Source organism: Protopterus annectens, chromosome 4.part0 (assembly GCF_019279795.1).
Source record: "Protopterus annectens isolate FY-2018-M chromosome 4.part0, PAN1.0, whole genome shotgun sequence".
Lineage (NCBI taxonomy): Eukaryota > Metazoa > Chordata > Ceratodontiformes > Protopteridae > Protopterus > Protopterus annectens.
This window is the reverse complement of record NC_056733.1, coordinates 309,785,980-309,813,432: the sequence shown is the minus strand read 5'-3', so window position 1 is coordinate 309,813,432 and position 27,453 is coordinate 309,785,980. Positions and strand designations below refer to the sequence as shown.

Sequence of the window (27,453 nt, the reverse complement as noted above, 5' to 3'; positions counted from 1 at the left end):
GGAAGCCCCATACACTCCTTCAAAAAAGTTCAGCCAGTCAGCCACTCTTTCATATGGAAATTTTGCACACTGGGCTTTGGGAACCCATTATGTTTCGCTATGAAAAGCCTTCATTCAGCTTTTTCTAAGCACCACATCAAGTCAGAACAAACCTACATACCTGATATGGAGCAAAACTGGGCATCTTCATCTGACACATGTAGGCACCTTTAATAAGAGCAAACAGAAGCGCAGTCTGTCAGCAGTATCCTAGCACTTTCAGTTAAGTATACACCTGAGTACCCCCAGTCACAGCACAGAACATACCTCTCAACTGGCCAGAATTTTGCAGAATGTCCAGATTTTTGCCTCATATTTGTTGCCGTTTCCTCAAACAAATTGTGTTTTTCTTGCAAATCATAAAGGAATGAAGTCACTAAATGAGGACAGATATTTGAGTTTCAGATTTCCTTCTTCAGAATATGCATGTTAATCCAAAGCCTATTTTAAACACTTTTTAAGTTTATAAGAGCAGTATTTAAAGTCTGCCTCTAATTTTGGACCATTGCCCCCCCACACCATTATAGGTTCATAGGTGATTACTAGGCTAATGATCTCAAGGGCCTTTTTAAGCCTAGCCATGCATCCCAGATCTCTGACAAGTTCTGATACTCTTGATAAGTGTAAGCATGGGCATGCGAGATGAACCATTTACAGGTTACCTGTTTCCATTAGAAACATAGGTGCCAAATCAGGGATGAATTTCCGGTTTCCCATCCAATTGTCCAATATGCACTTGAATTGGGTTAGGGAAGAACTCTACTTTACATGGATGTGGAGCCTGTTTCATAGACGGGGTGGTCTCTGACTCTTTGATACATACTTATTTCTCCAGCAGGTCTTGTTTATATCACAGACAATGTTTAAGTCTTTAGAATGGGTAATTCTGGTACTGTTTGTTTTGTGGATATGCAGGAGGTCCATCAGAGTGGGGTTTGACAATGCCCTGTATGCCAGGTATAGATCTCCCCTCAAGAGCCTGTAGGAGACAGAATACGCTGATAGGGCCTTGAGGCACTCTGCAAAGGACATGTTATTTACGCCCTGTATTCTTTTAGTGAGGAACCTCTGCGGGCATTCCAATTACTGCATATGCCTGGTTAGGTACATACCAAAGGGGGGGGGCATTGTACTCAGTGATTGGTCTGATGAATGCCGAATACAGTGGAATTATTTTTAGCATTGTCCAGAATCCCTGCAGTAAGGCAAAGAATCATTTGAACTTGGATCTACTTGCTTTCAGACACAGCAAAACTGTACATCTTCTGTCAGATCATAATTAAATACCTTCAGACTAAGTACGCCTATGTACTTTCAGGCAGAAAAGAAAGCTGAGCATGCTTACCTCTCAACTGTCCATATTTTTCCATAATATCCAGACTTCTGCCTCATATTTTTGGTCTGTTTGTCATAAAATTTGTGGTTTTCTGGCAAATCACTGAAGACTGGAGTAATTAAATAATGACAGACATTTGAGTTTCAGTCTTCATATGTTTCAGAAAAGTCATGCTAACATAAACCCTGTTATTTTAGTAACTTTGTTTATAGGAGCAGTAATTACAATCCATCCTTATTTTGGGTCCACCCATTATTTTTGACTTTGTGCAGATTTTGTGCACTAAGAGGCTGATAGGTGTGTGAGCACACTAAGTGCCTGCAAATACAAATATCCTCAGTTAGCTCAAAAGGAACCTCATTTAGTCAGAGTGAATTTAGTCTGTCCCCAGAAAGGTCCTGACAAGTGAGGAAAGGCAAATATCTGCAGTGTACACTGACAGTAATTCTCAGTGCACCATCCCACAGTGTGTGACATGCTTTAAGAGATCACATTTGGTTTCAGCAGTAAAATTACTATCAATTTAAATCAGGGAAAGTTTCTGGTGGAATCAGGAATAAAAGCTATACTATGGACTTCCTTGACAAAGACCATTTGTTTCAGAGGAAGCATATTGTACATGTTTAAAACCCTTTGAAGCTGCCACCTTCTGCACTGGGTAAAATCAAGAAATGCACTAAGTCCAGGGAACCTTTGTTAATGTAGTGAGTCTTTCTAGTCACAAGTAAATGTTTGTGTCTTTCGGCTTTTCCCGGTTAGGGGTCGCCACAGCGGAACTCCGGTCCGCTAATGATTGGCAGTTGATTTTTACGTAGCGGCTTGCCAGGCCTGACGCACAACCTTCAACGAAGATACACCCATTCACACATGTCTCCACGCAGAAGACGCTCTAGCTGAGAATCGAACCAGACAGCATCTTACTGTGAGGCGACACCGCTACCGCAGCACCACCACCCTAGTCACAAGTAAATGGAATATCTAAAAAGGCATTAAATGTTACATTAAGTACATACAGTCATAGGGACACCAGACTATGCACGTCTCAGCTATTGCAATGTTCACGTTCAAATTCATCACAGCCTGGCTTATGTTCTTAATAACACATTGTAGTGAAGTATTACATTAAGACAAAATAATCCTCCTGTCTGTAGCTAAGCAGTAACCATTGGGATCATTATCTGAAGACTATTGTTTAAAATATGAAAATGTGAGATTCTGACTCTGCCTTGATTCTTAATGTTAAGAGGTGCAGCCATATGGTAGACTGCATAAGTGAAATTAAAATATTTTATATATGAAAACAAAACAAAATGTTATTTAACTGTAAAGTATTCAGGTTTTGCATTTTATACTCTGTTTATGCACATATTTTAGAGAAGAGGATGCTATAATAACAATAAAACAGCTAACTTTTGTCCGCCTCTCAAAACAACAATAGTACCACCAGATGCTTACCTGGCAGAATAGTGCAGATAGTTAAGGAAAGAAGCAACTAACGAGCTTTATCACTTAGTCGCGGGTTTCATTCCCTCAGTCTCTAATTACAGAGTATCTCAATCATGCCAGTGAACCTGGGTCACTCAAAAAAAGCACCCTTTCCTACTAGGCTTTATTCAGGTAATGAAGCAAATGAAACAGAAACTCAAGCTAAGGAAATCAAGTCCTTGTTTCAATGTTTGACAAACAGAAAAACAGCGGGGTTACTGGTGATAAGGAGAGCTTCCTGGGACAAGGAGGGTGACTGATCTAATAAGTAGATCATGCCTCAGACAAGGAAGGTGAATGATCCATAGGGTTCCTATTCGAATAAGGAGATAATGTCTCATACAAGGAAGGTAATGCAAATGGAGGGATAATAGTGGAATAACACCATCAAAATCCCGAATACCTTCAATCATAGCAAACCAATGTACTTTTATGTGGCCAACCTAAACTTAGGCAATTTGTTAATAATACTCAGGAAGGATGAATCAGTCAAACTACCTAACAAAATCAAAATACACAGTGCCAGTGATGGGAAAATAAGGACATGGAATGAACCATTCAAGACTTAATATTGTCAACCAGAACTAAAAAAGTATATTCCATAAATAAAAAATTAACCATAACATCTTTATCATCTGCAACTTCTCCCTCAGTATAATTGTTTGTCCAACAGTAAGACAAGACTGTCTGCCCATGTACATACACAAGTACCTAATGTTAAACTCTCCAACAGGTGATACAAGCGAGCTCCTCTCTCTCTCTCTTGTGTATTTGCATATATGTTACCATCCTTGTCATTTTTGTATGCATATGTTACTTTGCTTCTCATATTATGGGGTTTGGTCTTTAATGTTTGGGCGTTTGTCAATCCCCAGTATATAGTCTGACACAAAGGTGGAATCCTGAACACAAAACTTTGTTAGCAAACTATTTGAAGAATGCTTTGGTCAAAAACTGTCTTAAGCATGTCATTTTTATGAAACTTCATTACCTGTTTGCTTGTTTGGGTGGGGTTCCAGTAGTGCTCAGATCTCAGCAATGTTACCCTGTTTATACATACAGTATGCCTACCTTTACAGGTATTTTCCTAGAAGCTAGGCTCTGAGGTATAACCCTCGTAGTAGGATGGTAGGATGCCATTCAATGAATGCTCAGAAGGCATATCATACATTCCATTAGGTACTGTCTTTGAGGCATGCAGATTGCCCAGTACTATCCCAAAATGAGACAGAACAATCTTATCTGGAGAAGTAGGAAGAATTCAGTGGAAGAAAATAGCTACAATAACATGGTATGGACTATACAGTTCATGGCATCACAATTACCTTTATCCTTGAACTTGTGGGCCAGATCATGGTAGGAAATGGTCCAAGAAAGACTGGGTTACCCTGTCCTGTTACACGATTAACAGATAAAATGAACTTTGTTTCTCTTGCTTAAATAGTGAGAGGAGTCATCACCAGGAGTTGCTAATACTTAGAAGAGTTGTCACTGAGACAGGGTAATATGTGAGCAGCCGTCAGGGAAGACCTTCCTGAATAAGATAAAGTAAAAGGAGGAGTTTTTATTCTGTGAAGGACAGGGAAGAGACATGTAGGTCCAACAACCTCTGCAAAATTCTACAGAAGCTACAGGACAAAAAGAATGTCCAGAAAAGAACAATTAAGTCAGAGTACTTATTTATTTACTTAATTGCGTACTTCTTTACGTTTGTTGAGCATGGTACCCCCAGAGGTATAGCCTAATTTCAGAGAATACACAAGGGGATATTAATATTCACTATAAATAATTTGGCCAGGGCACTAGAGTAATTCTCTTATTTTCATCAGTAAGTATAGAAAGATCATTTACCATCAACTGAGAGAGATGGGACTTTATTTTAATGTTTCATCCAAATGTTGGCAATTTGGGATTGTAGCACCCCAACACCACACTGTGATTACTGGATCAATAATTAAAACATCTAGTGTGGGGGATTGAAGCTATACCCTTCTGATCTTCCACACATCAAAGGTGAATGAGCTACCTTTTGAATTACTAACACTGCTAGTATTTCAGAAGAGATGACATGGGATAAAGGAAATTAAGTTTCTGGGAGACGAAATCACAGCAGTGACATCTGACTCAAGATGGCAACCACTTGTTTATTTATTTAAAGGACAGCTACAACCTAAACACATTCCCCTTCCACAGAGAATATATTCCTCCATAGATAATGATCATACTATCACATATGAAAAACTAAGACTTAGTAGTTTCTTCTCATCTATGGCATTAATAACCTAATCATATTCTTCATTATTTTATTTACAATTGTTTACCGGGATAGTGCACTAATCAATACTGACTAATTTTAGGCTCAGCTTGAATGAAATACAAAACATTTCACAAACAAAAAAATAAAGAAATGTAAGCAACAAAAGAATATTTCAGATTAATGAAATAAAAACAAACTGTTAGCGTGATGCGAGGGCCGAATAAAATCTCATAAACTTTACTTTATTAGATAAGGACAACAGTGTAGGGACTACAAAATTACACAGTAGCAAGTTGAGAAGATAATACAATAAACATTATTCCAGCCATATTCCAAATAAATGACTATATGTGAAGTTAGAACAAAAATTCATACATAACCAACATATTACAGGTCTATCAAATTGATACAAAAATATGACAGATAAAGGTTATAAATTAGCAAAAATGTCAAATTGACCATGTTTATACAACCCCCAAATGGTGCAATGTTTCATGCAAAAATTATATAAACTAAAACATCACATCGAAATACTAAGGAATTGCATGACCTACCTACCAAAGGCAGAGGTTAGCACATTAGCCAATGCTATTATTGACTTAGATAGCATATAATAAGATTGATTACCATGAGCACCATTCCTCATGAGTTTCTCTAGAGGGAGACCTGGAGATATAATTGTTAAAATGAACAAATACAATAAACTCTCAATGGGTGAGAAATCCTTTCCAATACTTTTCCATGATACTAATGAAAGAGAGGCAAACTATTCTGATCAGGTGTTGAGGGATCAACTTGCATGGATCCCCAGGAAGCTTATACCAAATAACCAAAATTCTGTTGCAGTAGAATCTGGCAGCATTTGCCTAGTGGGCCACTGAAATGCCTCAGTGACAACTAACAATTTCCTCCTGACCTCTGCACAAGCTCATATCATATGTTCGTCATACTTTCTTTATGCATTTGTATCCCATGATCTTGCATCATTTCACTTATAACATCTGAAAATGTTTAATTATTTATTTGGTATGGAAAACATACTGAGTAAGGTACCCAGAGCTATTTTTATGATTTCATGCACAGTTAATTCATAAAGTTATTTACGGTTCTTTGATCCAGTACTGCTATACAAAGCTACATTTAACTCTTGGACAGTAAACATAATCAGCCTTTTTAAGTCTGTAAGGTGAATAAACCCAATGACCACTGAGAGAAAATCACTTTTTAGCTTAGCTATGCACATCAGGAAATATGACTCTCTGGCTGACGCAGTGGAATGAAGGCAGAAAGAAGACAAAACATGAATCTCACAAAATATAACTTCTTTAGAAGGATAAGTTATTTTGCTTGTTTCATTATTCTTCTACAAAAGCTTTACACAGATGGTGAAACACTTATGTAGAAAATAAAAATAAGAGTCACTACAAGTAAAGTCAGTGACATTTTTTTACTGAGAATTTTCAAACTTGATAGTACTTCTCATTACTTCCATTGTAATAAAATGGTAAAGTGATCTAACAGAACACACTAAGGCTCTGCAATCTTATCAGCTGTGCCCTCATAGTGAATTGTGGGCAAGAAGTACTACTCTAAGAAAACAAGTTTATGTAAGCACATGCGCCCCCATGAGGGGAGTAATGGTTACAGAAAAAATAAATTAGTAGTTATTGTGCTGCTGGCAAATCTGAATTGTGTAGAGCTTTATAGCAAGGTAAAAATATATATTTTTTCAGTTTCTACTTTTTGTGGTTCTTTAAGTATATATTTACTATGACATGAATTGCAAGCCAGCAAGATACTTCTCCTTTTTGTTCCTATGCATCAGATGAATTCCATCAACAAAGGCTGTCATTTCGATCATATGGTGTATTTTTTTTTAATCTATGTGCTTTTTGTCCTCTGCTACATGCCAACCATGAGAGCTCCTTCAATCCATCCATTCATTAGGGTGACAGACGATTGAGAGTGGCCATCATTTAGGCAATCAACAGCAGGTCTCTTATTTAGTTTGTAACTCCTGCTGGGTGGCTTATATGCATGCTCTCACATGCAAGGGCATGTACCTCCTTCCCATGTAGAAGTGCAAATTCCTGTAGACAACTTACAAAAGCTACCTCATGAATGTGCCTTGTAAGTAAAATGTGCAGACCCTCAGATCAAACATTGCATGACATGTACCTTTTTTTCCTGTAGAAGCTGGCATTACAATGGGTTAAAATGCCTTCCCCCTCACCCAATGGGCAAACAGGTGTCAGTCATATAATCCCAATCTTTCCTGCCCAGCGTCTGCAGCACTAGAGAAGCTAATTGATCTTGAATCATCTGGATTCCTTGTGGTCAGGACTTTATCATTATGCTCATAGGTGCATACTAGGCTAATGAACACTACGAACTTTATAAAACTAGCCATGCAACCAAAATGTATCCCAAGAGTTTCTGTGCCTAAGGCATGATTTAATGGTTGCCTTCACATGTAATAGAGTTGTGACACCCTATACATTTCTGAATTAGAATTGTTCTAATATTACCACCCCCAGCATAGTTGGTGTAATCAGTCAGTGCACATTATTCAAAAATGTATAAATAAAGTTACTAGGTGACCCATTCTGCCCTTTTTTACACAAGGATGACCTGACTTTGGAAATGATGTCCTGTGAAACATTATGAAAAGTGGCAAATATCTTCATGTTGCATGAGGAAAAAATTCTCCTGTATATTGCAAAAAATATGATACTATTTTACAAATACCTTAAAATATGATATAACTAAATAAAAATCACACTCTAATCCTTGTTTTGATAATAATATGCAACATAATTGTTTACACTGAGGGTATGACTTGTTTTAAAGAACCTCAGATGTAAGTAAAAAGTGTCCCACTTTGGGCATGTGAAAATGTGGCAACTGCACTCAAGTATGAATACTTTTGCTGATCACTGCTTCGAATATGTGCAACACAAAAGATCAGTATTACCAGGATGTGCTGTTTCTGTTAACCAGAATATACTTTTTTTAGGTTTCTGTCTCTCACAATTATCATGGAAGGGGATTTAAAGAGGTACTGAGGTACAACAGTGCACTGACAAAAAGTGCACTGTTGTTTAAAAAAAAGCTAGTATGACTCACGCCAGAGTGCACATAAGGTACAGAAGACTGCAGCATACAATACCTGGTGCTGTGCTTCCTCTAGGTTGTCACTAGCCCAAAGTGACAGTCCCAGTCGGTGTCGAATTTTAGCCTCATCTTCTCGTCGGCCTAACTGTTCTGCCAGTCTCAGCCCTGTTGAAAGGGAAACATGAAAAGTTAGAAAAAAAGATTTGCTCATCTAACACAGAACATACCTCTTAAATATTTAGACCACAGCAAAATATTTCTGAACTAAAGAAGCTAGCTGTTTTTCAGAATCAGTGTTTGTTACCTTATAACTAGGGAGAAAACAAAACATATATAAACACAAACTTCAAACAAAAATGAGCACAAAAACAAAGTCACTGCTCTTTCATTTTGATTTGCTGAACTTGAAAAACATAAGTCCATAATTTGATATTACTGTAATCAGTTGCAAAGTTGAGGTTTATTAGCTGTGACATTCTGCTAATCTAATCAGCAAATTCTGTACATGCCCTTCTAAGAGGTGTGTGCATGTTTAAGTTTCTATCTGCATGTGTAACTGTATCTGTGCTTACATGCATGAAAGCAGAAATGTATGTCCGCATTTCTGTGTGAGAGAGAATTTGAGAGTGACTGACTAGTGGCAGCAGCAGTTAAGAAATATGTGTACCTGCAGCACTGGGTCTCAGAACACCCCTGGGCAGCATTATTTACACAGTGACACATACCTTGTTGGGCATTATTGCTTGCTTAAGACAGCCTGGCAGTAATACTGAAGCACAACATTAGGGTCATCATGAACTACTAACAGACTATATTCTGCAGATCATGGTTCGAGGCTGCATAACTCTATTAGGGTCATCATGAACAGACTATATTCTGCAGATCATGGTTCAAGGCTGCATAACTCAGAGTAAGTTACTTAACGAGACCAAACAGCTCTTACAAACCTATAAAGAAATACTGATGCTAAAACACTACTTGAAATTACAATTGTTGCCTTTGATAAAAACAAAAACCTGACAAAAGTCCCACCCTTTGTTCTTCTCTTTGCTCTACCCATTGCTCCACTGTATGATGATACATTTCTACAATGAATAAAGTTTTCCTGAATCCAGGTTTTAATTACATCTACTTTTTTTATTTACACTGAAGTAAAAAAAAGTGAATGGAATTTTACCATAAAGAGCATAATGCTCAACTGGAAGACAGGTTCAATGTTTCACTTTTATAAACAAGAACATTCAGACTTTTTTCTGTACATTTAAGATGCATCATGATAAGAAACTTATAAATAGTCTTTTTGCCAACTATCACATTTCACATCACCCAGGATGCCAGTTAAAGTAAATAAAAAATATTCTGAAGAAATAAATTAAATGCAGATAGGAAATCCTAGTGAAACAGTTAAGTATTTGGGGAAATAAATTTCAGAGAGCTCTAGGAATGGCTAAGAATATTGGACAAGTACCTACCAAAACTTAATTTCCAGACAGAAAATCTGATTTCTAGACTTCCTGACATAGCCCAATAATTCCTGACTTGTCAGGAAAAATTCTTGACAAGCAGCAACCTTATTTTCAGTTTAAAGAATAACTAGATCTCCACTTTCTCTGTACTCAGCAGCACAGCGTTCAATAAACTTGTGAGCTAGCCTGCTGTTTCCTTCAGCAGAAGAGTAATTAGAAGGGAAAAAACGTTGAGGCTTCGTTATTATTCTAAGTGATCTTTCAAGCTCTAAATATTTAAATAAATGTTTATATATATATATATATATATATATATATATATGGTTTACTATCAAAATTGCGAACAACACTACGTCGACTGTCATATACTCGAACATGGAAGTTCGACATCGGTAATGTCGAAGACAAAATAATCAATCTAGGAATGTTTTTAACATGGGTCGAGGTAGGTGTTCAGTATTATTCCGAACTACAAACATCTCCCCTACCTCGACCCATGTTAAAACCATTCCTAGATTGATTATTTTGTCTTCGACATTACCGATTTCGAACTTCCATGTTCGACTATATGACAGTCGACTTAGTGCCGTTCACAATTTTGATAGTAAACCTATATATATATATATATATATATATATATATATATATATATATATATATATATATATATATATATATATCTATATATGGATTCCTATTACAAGAACAAAAGTTCACTACTTCGGACTTGTAGTAGGAAGCCTCACTTCTGCGAACGTTCACTTTAACGGACGTGAACTTTTGTGTAAGTGCACTTCATCAAAACCACCGCAGCACAGCGGAGGACATAAAAAACAAGCTATGTCCTCCACTATGGTGCGATAGTCTTGGACCTTAGGGTTAGGGCATAGGTTAGGGTAAGGAGATAGTTAGTAAAGCTATCCCCTTACCCTAACCCATGCCCTAACCCCTAAGGTTCGTGACTATCGCACCATAGTGGAGGACATTGATATGTCCTTCACTGCACTGCAGTCGTCACGGACCTTAGGGTTAGGGCATGGGTCATGGTAAGGGGATAGCCCTACGGGCTATCCCCTTACTATGACCCATGCCCTAACCCTAAGGTCCGTGAGTACTGCATGGAAGTTCAGTACAACACCCGTTCGTTGTACTGAACTTTGCATAAGTGCACTTTCGATTAAGTGCACTTTCGCTGCAGTGAGCATCCATGCACTATTTCGAATTAGTGAAAATTCGATCTAGTGTATGGAAACCATATATATATATATATATATACATACATGTGTGTGTGTATGTATGAATCTATCTAAATATACACACACACACATATATATATATATATATATATATATATATATATATATATGTATATATACACAGATATAGCTATATAAGGGTCTATATTAATTCAGTGAACGCTTGAAATTGTGAACGCTGTATAATCGACCTTAAACACTTCAAAAATCCAAAATGCCGAACAGACAGATCAGCGATTTTTTTTCACACACCACCTACTTAAATATACCAACTCTGAGATCACACCACAGTGGAGGAAATGACAAAGTCCCAAAAATGTCCCAGTGATTTTTTTCCCTGGGAAAAAAAATCACTGTTCCGTGTTTTTGGAATTTCACCATTTTGGGTAAACACGTTCAATTAAACATAGTTCGCAACTTTAAGAGTTTGCTTACATAATTGGAAACCTATATATTTACACACAAACACACACACACACGTTTACCTGTGGGCAACTGAAGAAGACTGCTTTGACTCACCGGTTTTGAAACATGAATATCAAAAACTGGTGAGTATAAAATGCTAAAAAATACACAAGAAAATATTTTTCTACCCCACTAAATTTTATGTACCAACTCCATGGCTGCACCACAATGGAGAAAAAAAAAATATATATATATATATAAATATAAATGCATAATTTTATAGATACACACACACACACACATTTATATCAGGAGGGTTGATTACTTGGCAGCAAGAACAGGGAGAGGGTAAAATTCCACTGTCTGTTTCAAGGTAAGAAAGAATAGAACAATTCTGCAAACAATACTGTATGTGCAGATGTGGCTTGGGTAAGAAATCATTAGGGTTAACAGATGTTTTCTGAAATTAAAGCATATTTATACAGAAAACATGGACTATCTCGAAAGAGGAATACATTACTTTACTGACTTGATAAACTTTTTGCAAGTTTAAATGTACGATTCTAATGTTGTAAGCATAAATTTAACATTGTTTCAAATAAGACCTGTGACTATGTAAAACATCTCTTCCTTTAGAAAGTCAGATTTCACCTTCTCCTAGATAGTTGCTATTCCATATCAAAAAGCAATGAGCAAAAAAACTTGTGTGTATCACATGTAATCAGCAAAATAAACCATTTAATATGCTTGTACATATAGGATGACATAATATAGGACGGATCTATATTACAAAAGCAAAAGACCCTATACGTGAATACCAAAACATCAACCCTATACGGTGAAAATCCCGAAGCACTAAACAGCGAAAAATAAAAATCGAACTGTCATAGTCGGCCAACCCCACCACTAGCTATATACTACCTACCCAAATAAAATAAATAAACCCCATACATACACTAACCAAACCCTACTTCTAACCTAAAGTAAAGCACAAAACCCTACTTCTAACCTTACACTAAACCCCACATACACAACTAACTATGCATCATCCTTAACCCCTCCCTAACCCTATGGTCTGCAACTACCGCACACGTCCCCTAAAGACATACACCCAAACAAAACAAATAATCCACATACATACATTTAACAAAACCCTACCTCCAACACTACTAAACCCCACATACAAAACTATCTATGCACTATCCTTAACCCCTCCCTATTCGTAACTACCGCACACTTCCCCTACGAAAATATACACAAACAAAATAAATAATCTACATACATACATTTAACAAAACCCTACCTCTAACCCTACACTAAATCTAACATACATTACTTATGTAAGCACTTACCTTAACCCACACCCTATCCTAAACTCCGTAACTATCCAACACTTACCTTATGCAGCTAATCCACAGACGGGCCAACCATGGAAATTCGATATTTCCATTTTCGCAGTTTTCGACTTTCGCTCTAAGTCCACTTCTTGCTATACAGTTCGATGTTTACGTATTCGCGCAAACGTCTTTTCACTTTCCTAATATAGACCCATATAGGTCACGCTATGATTATCAAATCAATGATGTCCAAGGCACAAGCTGTATCATACAGCCGTAAACACAGCAGCCTTCTAATGTGCCACTTTTTTTCCCCAGTTAAACTAATGATGTTTTATCTCTTGTGCTTCTAGCCTCTGTCCAATAAGAAACCCTGTACAACTCAGGCAATGCACCTTACATTTGCAACATCACCTACATTTCAATAGTATTAGGATTTAGTTCATATTTAGGGCAGGCTACTGTATGACAAGTTGCATTATCTTATCAAGCAGTAATTTAATTAATAAATGAACAAGAATTCTACAGATCAGCTATTTATTTATAAACAGGTCTGCTACTTCCGAAGAAACTAGCATACTTTGCATTTCTTTCTTTCTTACATTGGTTATCAGAAAGTACACAAAGGCTCAACTGCGTATAATCAGACACTAAGCCAAGTGAGATGCAGGTCTAAGCAGCAGTCACATGAGCCTTCCCATTTGTGCTAGGTATGTAATGCATGCTGGCTGCTAGTCTGAAAGCTTACTAAACATTATTTGAAAGCTTTATCACTTCTATATGTCATCACCATTACATTTTACTGTTTAAGAACATGAAAAATAAATTACCTTTGTTTATGCATTTCCCTTTGCTAGACAGGCTGGCCGCCAATGGAAAGAACCATTTATGTCAAGGTTGTAGAAATGCTCTTTCACTAAAAGCATGCTGGGTATTCAAACAGTTATTAATGTCTTGACACAGAGATATCAGAGTTTTATTACAAAAAGAGCAATACAGTGCACAGGTGAACACAAACCACTGTTTACTGAGCTCTTTTGTCGGTAGTCAACTTGACTACCGATGAAAGTGCTCAATAAACAGTGGTTTGTGTTCACCTGTGCGCCATATTGCTTTTTGTTCTTCTTAGTTCGGCTTTTTGTAGAGTTTTATTACACATATTTCCTTAAGAAATAATCAGGCACACAGGTAAATCTCAGGTAAGTAGCTAACCAGAACTCATTGTATGGAGCTAAGAGACACTTTGTCACTTATATGAATATTATAAATATCACATGAACTAATTCAAAGTGTCTCTTAGGTTTGAGACTTGAATACAGAAACAGATACTTCTCTTAAGGTAGGTAAAAGCTTTAAAAACAGGCAGCCTATCAGATCACACACATTAACAACTACTGGACAATGCTTGTTCAGCCATTTTTGTTAAAGTTTATTGAGACACCAATCTATACATAACTAAAAGTATAACTTACACCACATTTTTTTTCTTCTGCAAGTTAGCTGCTTAGTTTCAGCAAGTTAAAAGTGCAAATTCTGCATTGTCTGCCAACAAAACTATACACTAACAGGGACAAAGGACAACTGAAAGGTGATTTATTTATAAGTTTTAAAAGGGTTATATAACAAAAAAAATTCACCCTTTTCTGTTGAGTGAATTACAAAGCATTGGTTGTGTGATGAAAGGAGGTACTGCCAGCAAGCACAGCTAGCTGGAATTTTGTAAATAACTATATGTCATTTGTGAATATCAAACTGATTTATACAAGATGCTTGTGTTATAAATGTATTAGAACTGTATGTCATGTGTATATCAAACTGATTTATACAGATGTTGGTGCTGAAAAGGTATTTGTAAAGTGCATGTATTTGAAGTGTATCCACAGTGTGCCCTACTGGAGAGAACAGAAATGTACATGGACTATTGTAACTGTTTAAATGTATATATTTAACAGAGGGAACTGGAAGGTTATTCTCAGTCAAGTAAATTTCAAAAGATATCTGAAATTAAATCACTTTATAGGCTAGGCCACAAAGATGCTATCCCACAGGTATCAATGCAGCCAGAGACACAAAGTCTATACTAGGAAGCTTTCTGTATTGTCTTTGGGGTGAACTAATTACTACTCTGGAAGTATGGGGGGGGGTATGTAATTGTTTTATGAATTCCAGCATCTGCCACAGATCTGAGCAAAAGCCCTTGTGTGTGCATTTATACAGGTAGGTGCTAACTCCTACCAGCTTCCAGCAATGGGGGGTTTGCATATGAACTAGAAGTCAGATACCCTAAAATTATGTCATTCTGCAAGCTATCCCAGAGGTAATATTTTAGATGTTATTTTGAGAAGTCTCTTATTGAGACAGATCATTCTGTATTCTGTCTTGGGCCTGACAACAAGGACCATTCACCACATCATCTGCTTTCCTCTATTAAGGAAGTTATTAGGGAATTGTAATTCTCTTATATTCAGTCCGGAATATAGTGAAGCTCAGTTTAGATATTGTTTTTCTTTATTTGTCTGAGACTGTCCTTCAATGTTATTTTAAAAGTTTCCTGTGATTTGAACTCTGATGTCACTGTGAATACACACTTAGTATTTTCTTTTTCTTTTATTATTTATTATTAAATACATTTAAACCTTTCCTTGTGGCTTATCTTTGTAGAGCTATTTAAGGTTTGAGAGTAGTTGCATATGTATTTGGTGACACTGTGTGGACCACTCCTAATAGCCTTGCTCTTGGTCAAACTACTATTTGTATTAATATTCCCACTCAGTTTACTGGGTATCCTTGTAATGGCCTTAAAGTAGCTGGTGAGGGGTTCTGGTGGCAGTGACAACTACCTTATACTGTGGGCAAAAGGGGCCATAGCTAGTAAACCTGTGCCAGCCTTTCCCAGGTGTGTGTGTGTGTGTGTGTGTGTGTGTGTGTGTGTGTGTGTGTGTGTGTGCAAATCAAATCTCAAAGAGTATGCATGTCTGCTACTTGGGCAAGGACATGAGGAACTGGCTAGACAGACACAGTGTTGGAGGACTTGGCTTGGAACCCTGGCTAAGGACTCAACTCTATAGCTGTGCCAGTGGGGAGTCTTATTGGGGATCTAGAGAAAGAGAGAGGAACCAGCCTCAAATTGACTATGTTCACTGTGTGCTCTTAAGGAAAATTGTACTTGATTGTGCTTGATGCAGAGGTCTGCATCTGGAGATATTGTGTGTGTACCTGTTATCCTCCCAGTGAACATCCCAGACTGGTGCCAGTGGTGAGGACTGAGGCTTCTTGGTTACTGGCCCAGAGGTGGAGGGTCATCACAGGTTGTAACATGCAAATCATACATTGGTTCAACATACAAGTTAATGAACTAATATCATCACTTATTTGAAACAGTAGGACTTCTCTCTTCTAAAAGCAGAATGCCAGCATGCGTCTCTCCCTAAGTTTAAGCTAGGGTCCCCTCTTCTTTGTTAAGGAAGTATTCTCAGATGGAATTTAAAAGGCTGTCGCCTTGTTATGCTGATGGTTCATTTATGCTTAGGGGACAATCAAGCCATACTACTATCAACAAAGGCCTTTGTCAAAATCTCAACTACCTGAGTTAGGGAACTACTATGGCAAATCAAGCTTAGTGATAACAATCAACCAGGTCTGAATGCTGTAATTTCCATTAGTAGTGTTTTGAGACTGTGATCAGCAAAGTTATAGTTACTAGGGACACCCCACCGATTTTATATCTTTATTGTTTCTTTCTTTTTCTTTTCTTCTTTTTTGACTGCTTGGTTTATTTTTTAATATAAATATATTTACTGTTAAGAGTTGTTGCATTGTTTTAGTCTTTTTAAAATATCACTTTAAATGTACCAGTCCTGTTAAAGTATATTGTGCTTAGGGATATATTATTTGTTGTATTGTGTCATGCGATGCTGAGTGAGATTATTTAATGAATGCATTCAAATTATTTATTTAGTTCTGATTAAGTCTAGGGCCTGGACTGAGGTGGGTGAAAGTGCTTATCTTTTTAATAAAATTATTTTAGTTTATTTTTGCATGTTTGCCTTCGTTGTTGTGGTGTGCTTAGTATTGGTAAATAGTGGAGACATAGTGTGTACCGCTTGTTGTCTTGGTTACCTGAGTCAACAGCATAATTCAAAAAAGCTGCACAAAAAAACAATACAAAATGTATACATTTTGGACTTGTCAAGGCTGCAGCCAACCCTAAGAGTCTGGAAACTTTTAATACCTTAACAAAAACTGTGGATAATGTATAGACTTTCAAATACCAGAATATCTACATTTCTTATGCCCAGGAGCGCTCTTAGGTCAACTGGTGCTCTAGGCAAAAGGGCTCCACTGCACCCCCCCACCACACCACTTGGTGCCCCCATCCTGGTCTACCTACAGCAAATAAATAGTGGAAAAGCGCCCCTGCTAGAGCAGCGCCCTAGGCGGCTGCCTAGTTGGCCTATGCCTAAGGCCGGCTATGCTTATGCCAACCAAAGCATTAAAAACTACCAATGGCAAACAGTGGACCCGACAATCTCTGTCAGTTGTATCCTATTAACTAAACTGGCCACAGCACAGAATGCATTGACATCCCAAGGAGAATATGTTTCTCATCTGGTGCCATTCTTGCCTATGAAAATTTAAAACAATGTAATCTTTACAGAATACAATGTTCAGATTTATGCCAATAACACTTAGTTTTGAACATTGCTGCAGAATTCTTCAGAGGTTTATCTGCATCCCTATTTCCTCTATATTAAACGTTTTGACAGGTACACCAGTCATCTCCACACACTTGATACTAAAGCTCACACCTACCATTAGCAAGGAATTTGTACTGGATCACGCCTCCTAGACAGATCATTGTAGACTACACAAAGTACACTCACTGTATTAAGACATAAGCTAATAACTAATGAAGAACCATATTCTGCTGTAGGCCACAAAGTATGGCACATTTCCCATGTAGCTAAAGGCAGTGCCTTGCACTCTACACTACTACAATAATTAAAAAGCATACTTTCTCATTAGCCATATGTAAATATATGACACCTTAATGGTATAAAATATGATACTTCAAGCAATCACACCTTAATAAGATTACCAGTGTTAATGACTACGAATTAACTGAAGAATTTTCACACTGATTCCGTACTAATTTATGATGCTTTTCATTAACTCTGTTACTTGAAAATGCTTTACTTTCACAGAGTGTGCTTTTAGTAATACTATTCTAACTTAATATTTATTGTTTTCTCATAGACTGTTTAATTATCTAAATGTACTATCTTTAGTTATATCCATCTCTGGGAGAAATAAAAATGTTCATAAAAAATTACTATTATTAAATGAACATCAGTTACTCAAGCATTCTGCAACCATAGCTCTGGCAACAGTCGTGGCTGAAAACAACCTAGACGATCAGGCCATCAATCAATTTAATAAAATGAATAAATAAATTAAATGATTTGTGTAGTGCCCATAAGGAGCCTTGTCAGCTCTCAAAAATACACAACTATGTAGACCTTCAACAAATGTGTGATATGCACCCACTGACGGAGGCTTTGTTATTCTAGAGAAGCCTGGCTGACCTGTCTGTAAACCTGCCATCTAGCCTGCCTGATTCACCTTATATGCAATATTTATCATGCTGGTTCAGATTTCACTGACTCACGGAGGGCCTGAGAGAGGCATTTATTGTTAGCCAGAGCTTGATTACTGTAATGCATCACTGCAAGCCTTTGGCAATAAGAAGCAAAGCCTTTCTGTGTACACAAAGAAATGGATAGTTTTTCTGTCCACCCTTAAAGGAAACAAAACGACTGCATGAACAGTGCCAGCCCTTCAGGAGAATTAAAGCTTTGCAAAAAATCATTTCCATAAAATTATAAAAGCTGCATAACTCCTAAAAAATGCCCTACAGGATGCAGTGAACATAATAGAAATAGTATCTTATTTTTTATGTTATATTAGATAAGTTCATAGAATGCAGTGCTACCAGAATTGTTATGGCTATGCATATTAATTCTGTAATCATTACAGTATATTAGTATATTGCATTTTCTTTTGTTTTGCTTGTCACTGTGGACATTTACATTCTAATCTTACATTGCATCACTCTGCTTATTGCATCTCTGTTTACTTGTTCCCTCATTAGTATATATTGTCTAGTAGTGCATGTAACAATTCACGTACAACAGAAAATGTAAATTTTGTTTGTCTTCATATCTCTGCATTTTACCTGCCTTACGGCATGAGTCTTAGGGCCAGTCAATGGTCCAGGTTAAATACGTACATAAACTAAACATATCTGAGTTGGCACAACCGATGGCTACCCTAAGCATTGTCCCTATAATTGGCTTTCATTTAAACCCACTTCCTACAAGGCTCTTAAGATACATGCTCTAACAAGGTAAAGGAGAACACAGCTGTCAGATTGCTTCTACAATTCCTAGCAGTTTGGATTTGAAAGAGAAATGAATCTGAATGCTGGCGGGAATTGGAGACAAAATTATTTTTGCGTTGCTGCAGGCAGATCAATATGTGAGTAATAAAGCTATTGAAGATACAGCACAGCCCCACTTTGTAAATTCCTCTTGAGAATTCTTGTTACACAAAGAAAATAATAACGGACTTGGGCTGCTGCAATAAAAAAGTATCATTTGTTTCTGCAAAATGAGGTTCTAGTAGAATTAGCAGAGCAGCAATTACCAGGAGACTACATAGGCAAACACTGTACCCCTACCAGAGCCCATGAGTAACCCAAAGCAGCAACACACCATATCTCAATCCACTCTCATCCAGACATGTTATAACAATTCATAGTACACCCCCTTATGCAAACACATGAATATACTCTGAACAGAGCACATTCATGAGTCCTCTCTACCAGGCCCCACGTTGCATTAGCTGTGCAACAACACAAGTATTGATTTCCTTTTGCAGATGGAAAATAAATATGTAATGACATCACCAGCATGTTTCTGAAATCTTTATATACTCCATGCTTAAAAACAAGTGTGTAAGTCTAGCTAATGTGCCTTGTTACGTCGCATGGACAAAGAGGGTACGCTCAGCTCCTGCAGTCTCTATAAATTTAAGGACAAAGTCTACTAGACAGAAAAAGCAGACGTCTATAAAATGACACATTTACCAAACTTCAAGGAAAATCTGCCCAGAGAAGCTGGCTGGTCTGGCCATTCAGGCAAAGTGTGAAGGGAGGAGTGTGACAAGCAGAAAAATTCTGCACATAGCAAATGATGTAGTAAGTAAACACATGTCATATCTAACTTGATAGGTCACCCACAGTGGTTTATGGGAAAAACCTCAAACAGTTCCAGATTACCCCAACTTGAGAAATCACTGCTAGTGGGAAGACAAAATTTAAGGCATAATAAGGTAAAGTTCTAAAGCACTGAAATGCCAAAACAGGCCTAACATATAAAATCACAGTGTAACAATGTTTGGTGAAGGTGTGAAACTGATGACCAAGAGGTCATGGAGCAAATGTCTCTAATGTTGACATCTCCAAAGAAAGCATTAAAAGCAGCCTTTCCTTGGTGTAATGTCATTTGACTGCAGCTTTTTCCAATAAACAATTAGCCATCTGATGACAAAAGAGAATACAGAAAGTGATTGGGAACATTGTGACTTACCATATTTAATTCTTTTTTTTTTCAAAACAAGTTTATTGTTTTAACATGTAAGAGAAATATCATAACAATTTTATACAAATAATTAAAAATAGGTATTATTATAATATTCAACAAAACAACTAAAGTATTTACAAAGACATCCACTACAATCAGATCAATTAATTAAACTAAAATACTGTGCTATTGAAATTAGAATTTTTTTAACAAATTTTGTAAATTATCCCATACAATAAAATGTGATGTTTTTCTAGTTGTTCTCATTCTAATTGTGCTTATTTCCATATGACACATTATATTCATAACATTTTTAAATTCATTGAACGAAGGAGGTGTATCTGAAATCCAATTTCTAGTTATTATTTTCCTAGCCACTGCTAGGATAGACCATAACAAGGGAAGCTTAATCTTTTTAACACATTGAGGTACAGGTGTGTTGAATAATATAAGAGACTTAGAAATAATGAAATTATCTGTAAAAAGAGCCTGCAAAAATTGACTTCCAGTATTCTTTCAACTTCATACAGTCATAAAACATATGAGCCCAGTCAGCATTAATTTTACATTACATCTCTTACATAGATTATCTTTATTATTAATTTTATTCATCATCAAAGGTGTATAAAAGATCTATGTAAAAATTTCCATGTATAAAGTCTCCAGACAATGGAAGATGTAGTTCTATAAGCAGATTCCAATATATATTGTTTATCTTGTTGAGTTGGTGGGTCCCCATTAATAGAGGTGAAATAATTCCAGTATGAATCTACATTGTAAAAAGTTTCTTGTCTGATAATTTTATGTATATATGAAAGTTTACCTTTATCAGAAACTTTATGCTGTAAATTTATTATCAAGTAATCAATCAGTTTTGGAATAGATTCTTTAACTGTTATAGACATTAGATCTATTCTATCAATGAGATGTTGTCTAAAGATCTGAATCTCTAACCATCAAGTTTCTCTTAGATCAAATTCTTGTTTTAAGAAATCTAGATTTTTAACTTTATTATCAGATATCAGCTGATACCAGTACTTTAGATTATTATCTATAGCTAAATGAGCTCCTTCAGAAGTAGATGACATAAGCATACCCTGAGTATAAATTATAGGGAATACAATAAAATTCCATTCCCTATACTTAGGGTGCATGAATATAAAGTTACGATAACTAATAATAATATTTAATGGGTAACAGACCATATGTTTAGGTGTAATAGGTGAAGTACAAAATTCCTTTAGCAACCACAACATGGAGTTATTTATAATCATATTTTTATGTGTTAAGGAGATTTTCATGAAGTGCATCCTAATTAGCTCCCAATAATCTTTCCATTTTGCGACATATGACCGATCTATTAATAAAGTAATAAGTTTTATAATAGAACAGATAATATATAAATTAAAGTCTGGAAAAGAAATACCCCCTTGAGACCAGCTATTAGTATGTTTCTTTAATGGAATCCTAGGTCTATTAGGTGCCCATAAGAAATTTAACATTAGTGTATTCAGTTTCTTGATAGTTATTTTTGTAGGTGAAAGTATTATTGATTGTATTAAGTATAAAATCTTGGGGAATATTATCATTTTAATAATTGTAAGTCTCTCCTCCATAGTAAAAACATATTATTCCAGGTATTAAAAAGATTTTGTATATTAAGAAAACAGGTATTATAGTTATTATATATAATAGATTTAATATCTTTAGATAGTATTATACCTAAATAAGTTATCTGACCTGAGTTGGGTACATATTTAGTAAAATCACTAATGAGAGTATTTTTTCGTATATATAGGTAGTATTTTAGTTTTTCTTCATTGAATATTAAACCAGAAATACTTTTAAAATTCATCATTTTATCAAATAAAGACTGCATAGAAGAATTAGATCCTGCTGATGTAATTAGAACATCATCTGCAAAAGTTGAATTTTTGATGTTGTATTTTCTTCTATTTCAAAACCCTCTATGTCAGTACTGTTTCTAATCAAATTAGCCCAAGGCTCCATTACTAAAGTGAATAATAGTGGAGAAAGTGGACATCCTTGCTTTGTACCTTTAAGAATGGGTATTTTTGTGAAACATATGTTCCTACCTTAATATAAGCCAGCGTTCCTTTGTATAAATGCTCAATTAAATTTACAAATGCATCAGAGAAATTTGTGCATTTCAGTAAGGTAAACTTACTGAATCAAATGCTGAACCTATATCAAGACTAATAAGTGTTAAATCTTTCTTTTTCCTATTTGCAAAATCAATTAATGTTAAAGTTCTTCTTATATTATCAAAAGTATTTCTATTTACAATGAAGCCCGTCTGATCTATGTCTATAATGCCGGGGATAATTGTCTTCAATCTATCAGCAAAAATACTCATAAACATTTTATAATCAACATTAAGTAATGAGATGGGTCGATATGAAGAACATCTAGCTGGATCTTTATTAGGTTTTAAAATTGGTGAAATAAATGTATATTGCCAAGATGGGGGGGTTATTAACTCAGTTTGGGCCAGAATAAAAACCTTATGTATTAATGAATATGTAGTTTTAGAAAGGATTTTATATATCTCTGGTATAATACCATAATTACCCGGTGCTTTGTTTGATTTAAGCTTATTTATTTGTGTAATAACTTCTGTATATGAAATACTCTTGTCCAATAGTTTAATCTGTTGTTTATTAAGCTTTTTATTCATGTTTGTGGTTATAAACTCCTTTATTTTATCTGTAGGTTCCATGTTAATGTTGTTATGGTTAATCTTGTGAAAGTGATTTCTAAATTCATCCAGTATTTCTGGTATACTAGAAACATTCTTCTTTTCCTTAGAGAAAAGATTTCTTTGATATGGTTTTGTTTATTCAATCTTTTGTTTTATTTTTAAGTCTATGTAAGTATTTGGGGCTTATTGAATAAGACAAAACTTGTATTTCTCTAAAGTTATTTTAACTTTATGAGTTAAAATTTCTTTGTATTTCTCATTTAGTTTGTTTATTTCTTCAATAACTTTCTTGTCCATAATATTTTCTTTATTATTATGTTTATAAGAGTCTAGTTTACTTTGAATATCTAACAATTCCTTATCCCAAGATTTCCTTTTGTTATTATACCATCTGATACTTTGTCCATATAGATATGATTTTAAGGCATCCCAAACATAGACAATGGAGACTTCAGGAGTATTATTTATGTCTAGAAAATGTTGTACTTCTGAAAGTATATATTCTTTATAGTCTTTTAGCTGAGTTAAGTATGCTGGTATCCTTTTGATCTGAACATTATGAGTATTTTTATCATGAATTCAAAAACAATTGAGTTATGATCAGATATAGGACATGAAATGATTTTGGAATTAATTAAATCTGTTACCATCTGGTTAGAAATAAAGACCCTATCTATTTTTGAATAAGTTTTGTATCTGTTAGAAAAAAGGTGTATGGTAATGATTTTGACTCTATCTGATTATTAATATCATTCAAATGATAAGAATTAGCAAAATCATTTAAATGTTTTGCATTAGATGTAATTCTTCTTTTCTTTATAGTGGTAGTATCACTTTCATGTAGTATACAATTAAAATCACCAGCTAAAATAATATCCCCTACAGAGAATGATATGATCTTATCAATATGATATTTCACTGTATTAATACCAATTCCAGGTATCCAATATACATTAATTAAAGTGTAAGTCTTCCCATTAATTTGTATTGTAACCATACAAAACATTCCTTTGTCATCCTGATAAGACTTAATGGTTTTAGGAATGGGCATACTTTTATTCCATAAAATAGCCACTCCTCTTTTTTTTCTGAGTGTGCTCTGAACTAACCAATACTGTATACTTATCAGTAGCTAGTTTATCAATATCTTTTTTCAAGAGATGGGTTTCTTGCAGGAAGACTAGATTGGCCTTGTGTAGATTAATGTATCTTATTAGGCTTGCCCTTTTACACGGATTATTCAATCCATTAATGTTTAAAGAAATTCCTTTTAAAGATGTCATTTGTCATTTTTAAAACTCAAGAATCTCATGATCGAAATAACAAATAACAAGATAAATAATGTTACATCTCCTCTTTTAGGTGTACCTTTAAACATAGCTGTATTTATTAAATCTCTTATGGGATTTTGTATAGGATTCAATTTTGTTTGTAGTGACAATGAGTGTACAAAATATATTGTGGATGTCAAAACTATATACATATAACAATGGACAAGTGAAAATAATGTAAGGATTAAACCTTGCATCCCGCCTGGAGTTGAAAACTCCAACTTAGAGCAATATTTACTACTCAAGTTAACCCCCTACCCTAAGCAGCAGTACCTCAGCTACCACCTTATCAATTTAATACTAGTTATATTTAACTGAGGTTAACAGTTTTCAATTCAATTATCTATCAAGACAAAACTACACATTTGGTAAAACAGCATCATATAAACTAAAATAAACTTTTTTTTTTTTTTTTTTTTTAAAACTGTTCATACTATTATATATATCTATGTAATATATAACACTTGTATTCTAATAGCATTCAAATAATCTTAATGTTAGAAATCAAGAGGAGAGAAAATTATGTTCTAACATTCATTTAAATCAAAAACTTTGGCTAATATGATTCAGACATTACATGCATTAAGATGCATCTATTTTCTGTCATGTGAATTCTATCAACAGCTTCCAAAAAAATCTTGAATTGTTTGTATATGAGCATTTACTTAAACTCATTATTGTCAATAGAGTAAAATATTGTATTCATAAAAATTATTATAAATCATATTGCATAGTTATGCAGATTCTCAGAAACACCTGCGTTATTACCTAAAAAAAGCCATCACACACATAAACACAGACACACACACATATATACACACACACACATACCCACACACACACACACACACACACACACACACACATACATATACACATACACATATATACATACATACACACACACACACACACACACACACACACACACACACACACACACACACACACACACACATATATACACATATATCTGATCTCACCGAGCCGTGCCCCTGCAGAGCACCATCCCACTTGCCGTCCCAGAACAAATCTGTCCGCTTCACACAAAATAATGCACAGCAAACACACACTAGCAACCAGATTTTACAATCATGCTAACGTACTGCTTTAAAATATATCACATGACATTTCTTCCAGAATAGAGTTATAAGATTATTTATGCTTGTCAATCAGATGAATTAAATGAGTTATAGTAAAGTATATGTCTGGGACACAAGTTTTTAACACAGATTATTATGCTACTGTTAAGTAGATTTTCAAAAACATTTAAATAAATGTTTCATTTTCTATGCCTTCTAAAATAAGATATTTACTTGCTACAAGAAACTACATCATCTAAACTCATCATAACTGACAAATTTTATGAATAGAGTATTTTTCCTGAATCTGCGGTGTGTCAGTGTGATAACCTTGTCAATGTTTATACTAACTGCTTTCAGTTTCTCTGTGAAAATTCTGTGAGTGAAGCTTCTGAGGAAACTCATGGACACTGTGCATGAGACAGCCCACATCCCAGATTGTCTCCCTTAACATTTTGGCGGGAAACTTATTAAAACTTGTGGCAAACATTCATTTTGTCAATAGAGTAAAACATTGTATTCATAGAAATCATTACAAATCATATTGGATAGCCATGCAGACTCTCAGAAAAAAAACCATCACACTCACACACACACACACACACACACACACACATATATATATATATATATCTGATCTCACTGAGTTGTGTCCCTGCAGAGCACCATCCCACTTGCTGTCCCCAGAATAAATCTGTCTGCTTTATACAAAACAATGCACAGCAAACACATATTGGTAACCAGATTTTACAATCATGCTAACCTACTGCTTTAAAATATATCACATGACATTTCTTCAAGAATAGAGTTATAAGATTATTTATGTTTGTCAATCAGATGAATTAAATGAGTTATAGTAAAGTATATGTTTGGAACACAAATTTTTAACACACATTATTATGCTGCTGTTAAGTAGATTTTCTAAAACATTTAAATAAATGTTTCATTTTTTATGCCTTCTAAAATAAGACATTTACTTACTACAAGAAACTACATCATTTAAACTCATTATAACTGACATATTTTATGAACAGAGTATTTTTCCTGAATCTGTGGTGTGTCAGTGTGATAACCTTGTCAATGTTTATACTAACTGCTTTCAGTTTCTCTGTGAGAATTCTGTGATTTGAAGATTCTGAGGTAACTCAAGGACATTGTGCATAAGACAGCCCACATCCCAGATTGTCTCTCTTAACATTTTGGCGGGAAACTTATTAAAAACTAGTGACAAACATTCATTTAGCAGTGTAAATGCATCTAAACATGACAGAACCTCCACAATGTATTCCACAGATCATCACAGCCTCTATGCAAGTGAAATTAAACTCAAAATTACCAACAAGCAATAAAACTCAGCATTCTTCTCCCAACTCAATTTTCATACAAATCCTATTATACACTGTGCCCACAAAGTCAAAAGCATTTCTATATATTAATAAAGAAAAGAAAAAGAGAGTAGAAAATAAAAGGGAATGAGGCAGAAATAAAAAAATGTAAGAGAAAGCTGTAAGAAGTATATACAATGGAATGTTACTTACTGTTTATATTAATAGAGTTAAAAATAAAACATATTATTTACTCTTATTTAGTTCTGATTATTATTAGTTAAAGCATGACAGATTATTTACAAACAAGCATAAGCAGTATAATCAAGGAAGTATAATTAGAAATAGCATTTGAAGAACTTATAAACTTTTACAAGAAATAAATATGTTATTATTCTATTAATGATATTTTCATTACTGTTCTCTCCTGCCCTCCCCACCCTTTACCCACTACATAATCTAAATAGAATGTCATTGTTTAAACAAAGAAAATAATAAAAAAAGAAGTAAAAAAAAAAGAAAAAGATAAAAAATGTATCAAGTTACTAACCTTACTTTTTCAGAAAGAAAACAAATCGAGTCACAGCCTGCCATTAAATCCTCAGGCATTTTGACTGGTTATGAAACAAAACATTTCTTTGCACATAGAGAATAA

At 35.1% G+C, this 27,453-nt stretch overlaps 1 protein-coding gene across 3 annotated transcripts in view; it reads right to left on the bottom strand.

The window, feature by feature from the left end:
- Positions 1-27,453, bottom strand: part of TTC28 (tetratricopeptide repeat domain 28) — a 1,879,863-nt gene that overhangs the window by 558,550 nt on the left and 1,293,860 nt on the right. For all 3 annotated transcript variants that reach the window (XM_044068299.1, XM_044068301.1, XM_044068300.1), the window contains exon 8: positions 8,287-8,396. In XM_044068299.1, coding sequence (XP_043924234.1) covers positions 8,287-8,396 — 110 coding nt within the window. The remainder of the gene's footprint in view (positions 1-8,286; positions 8,397-27,453) is intronic.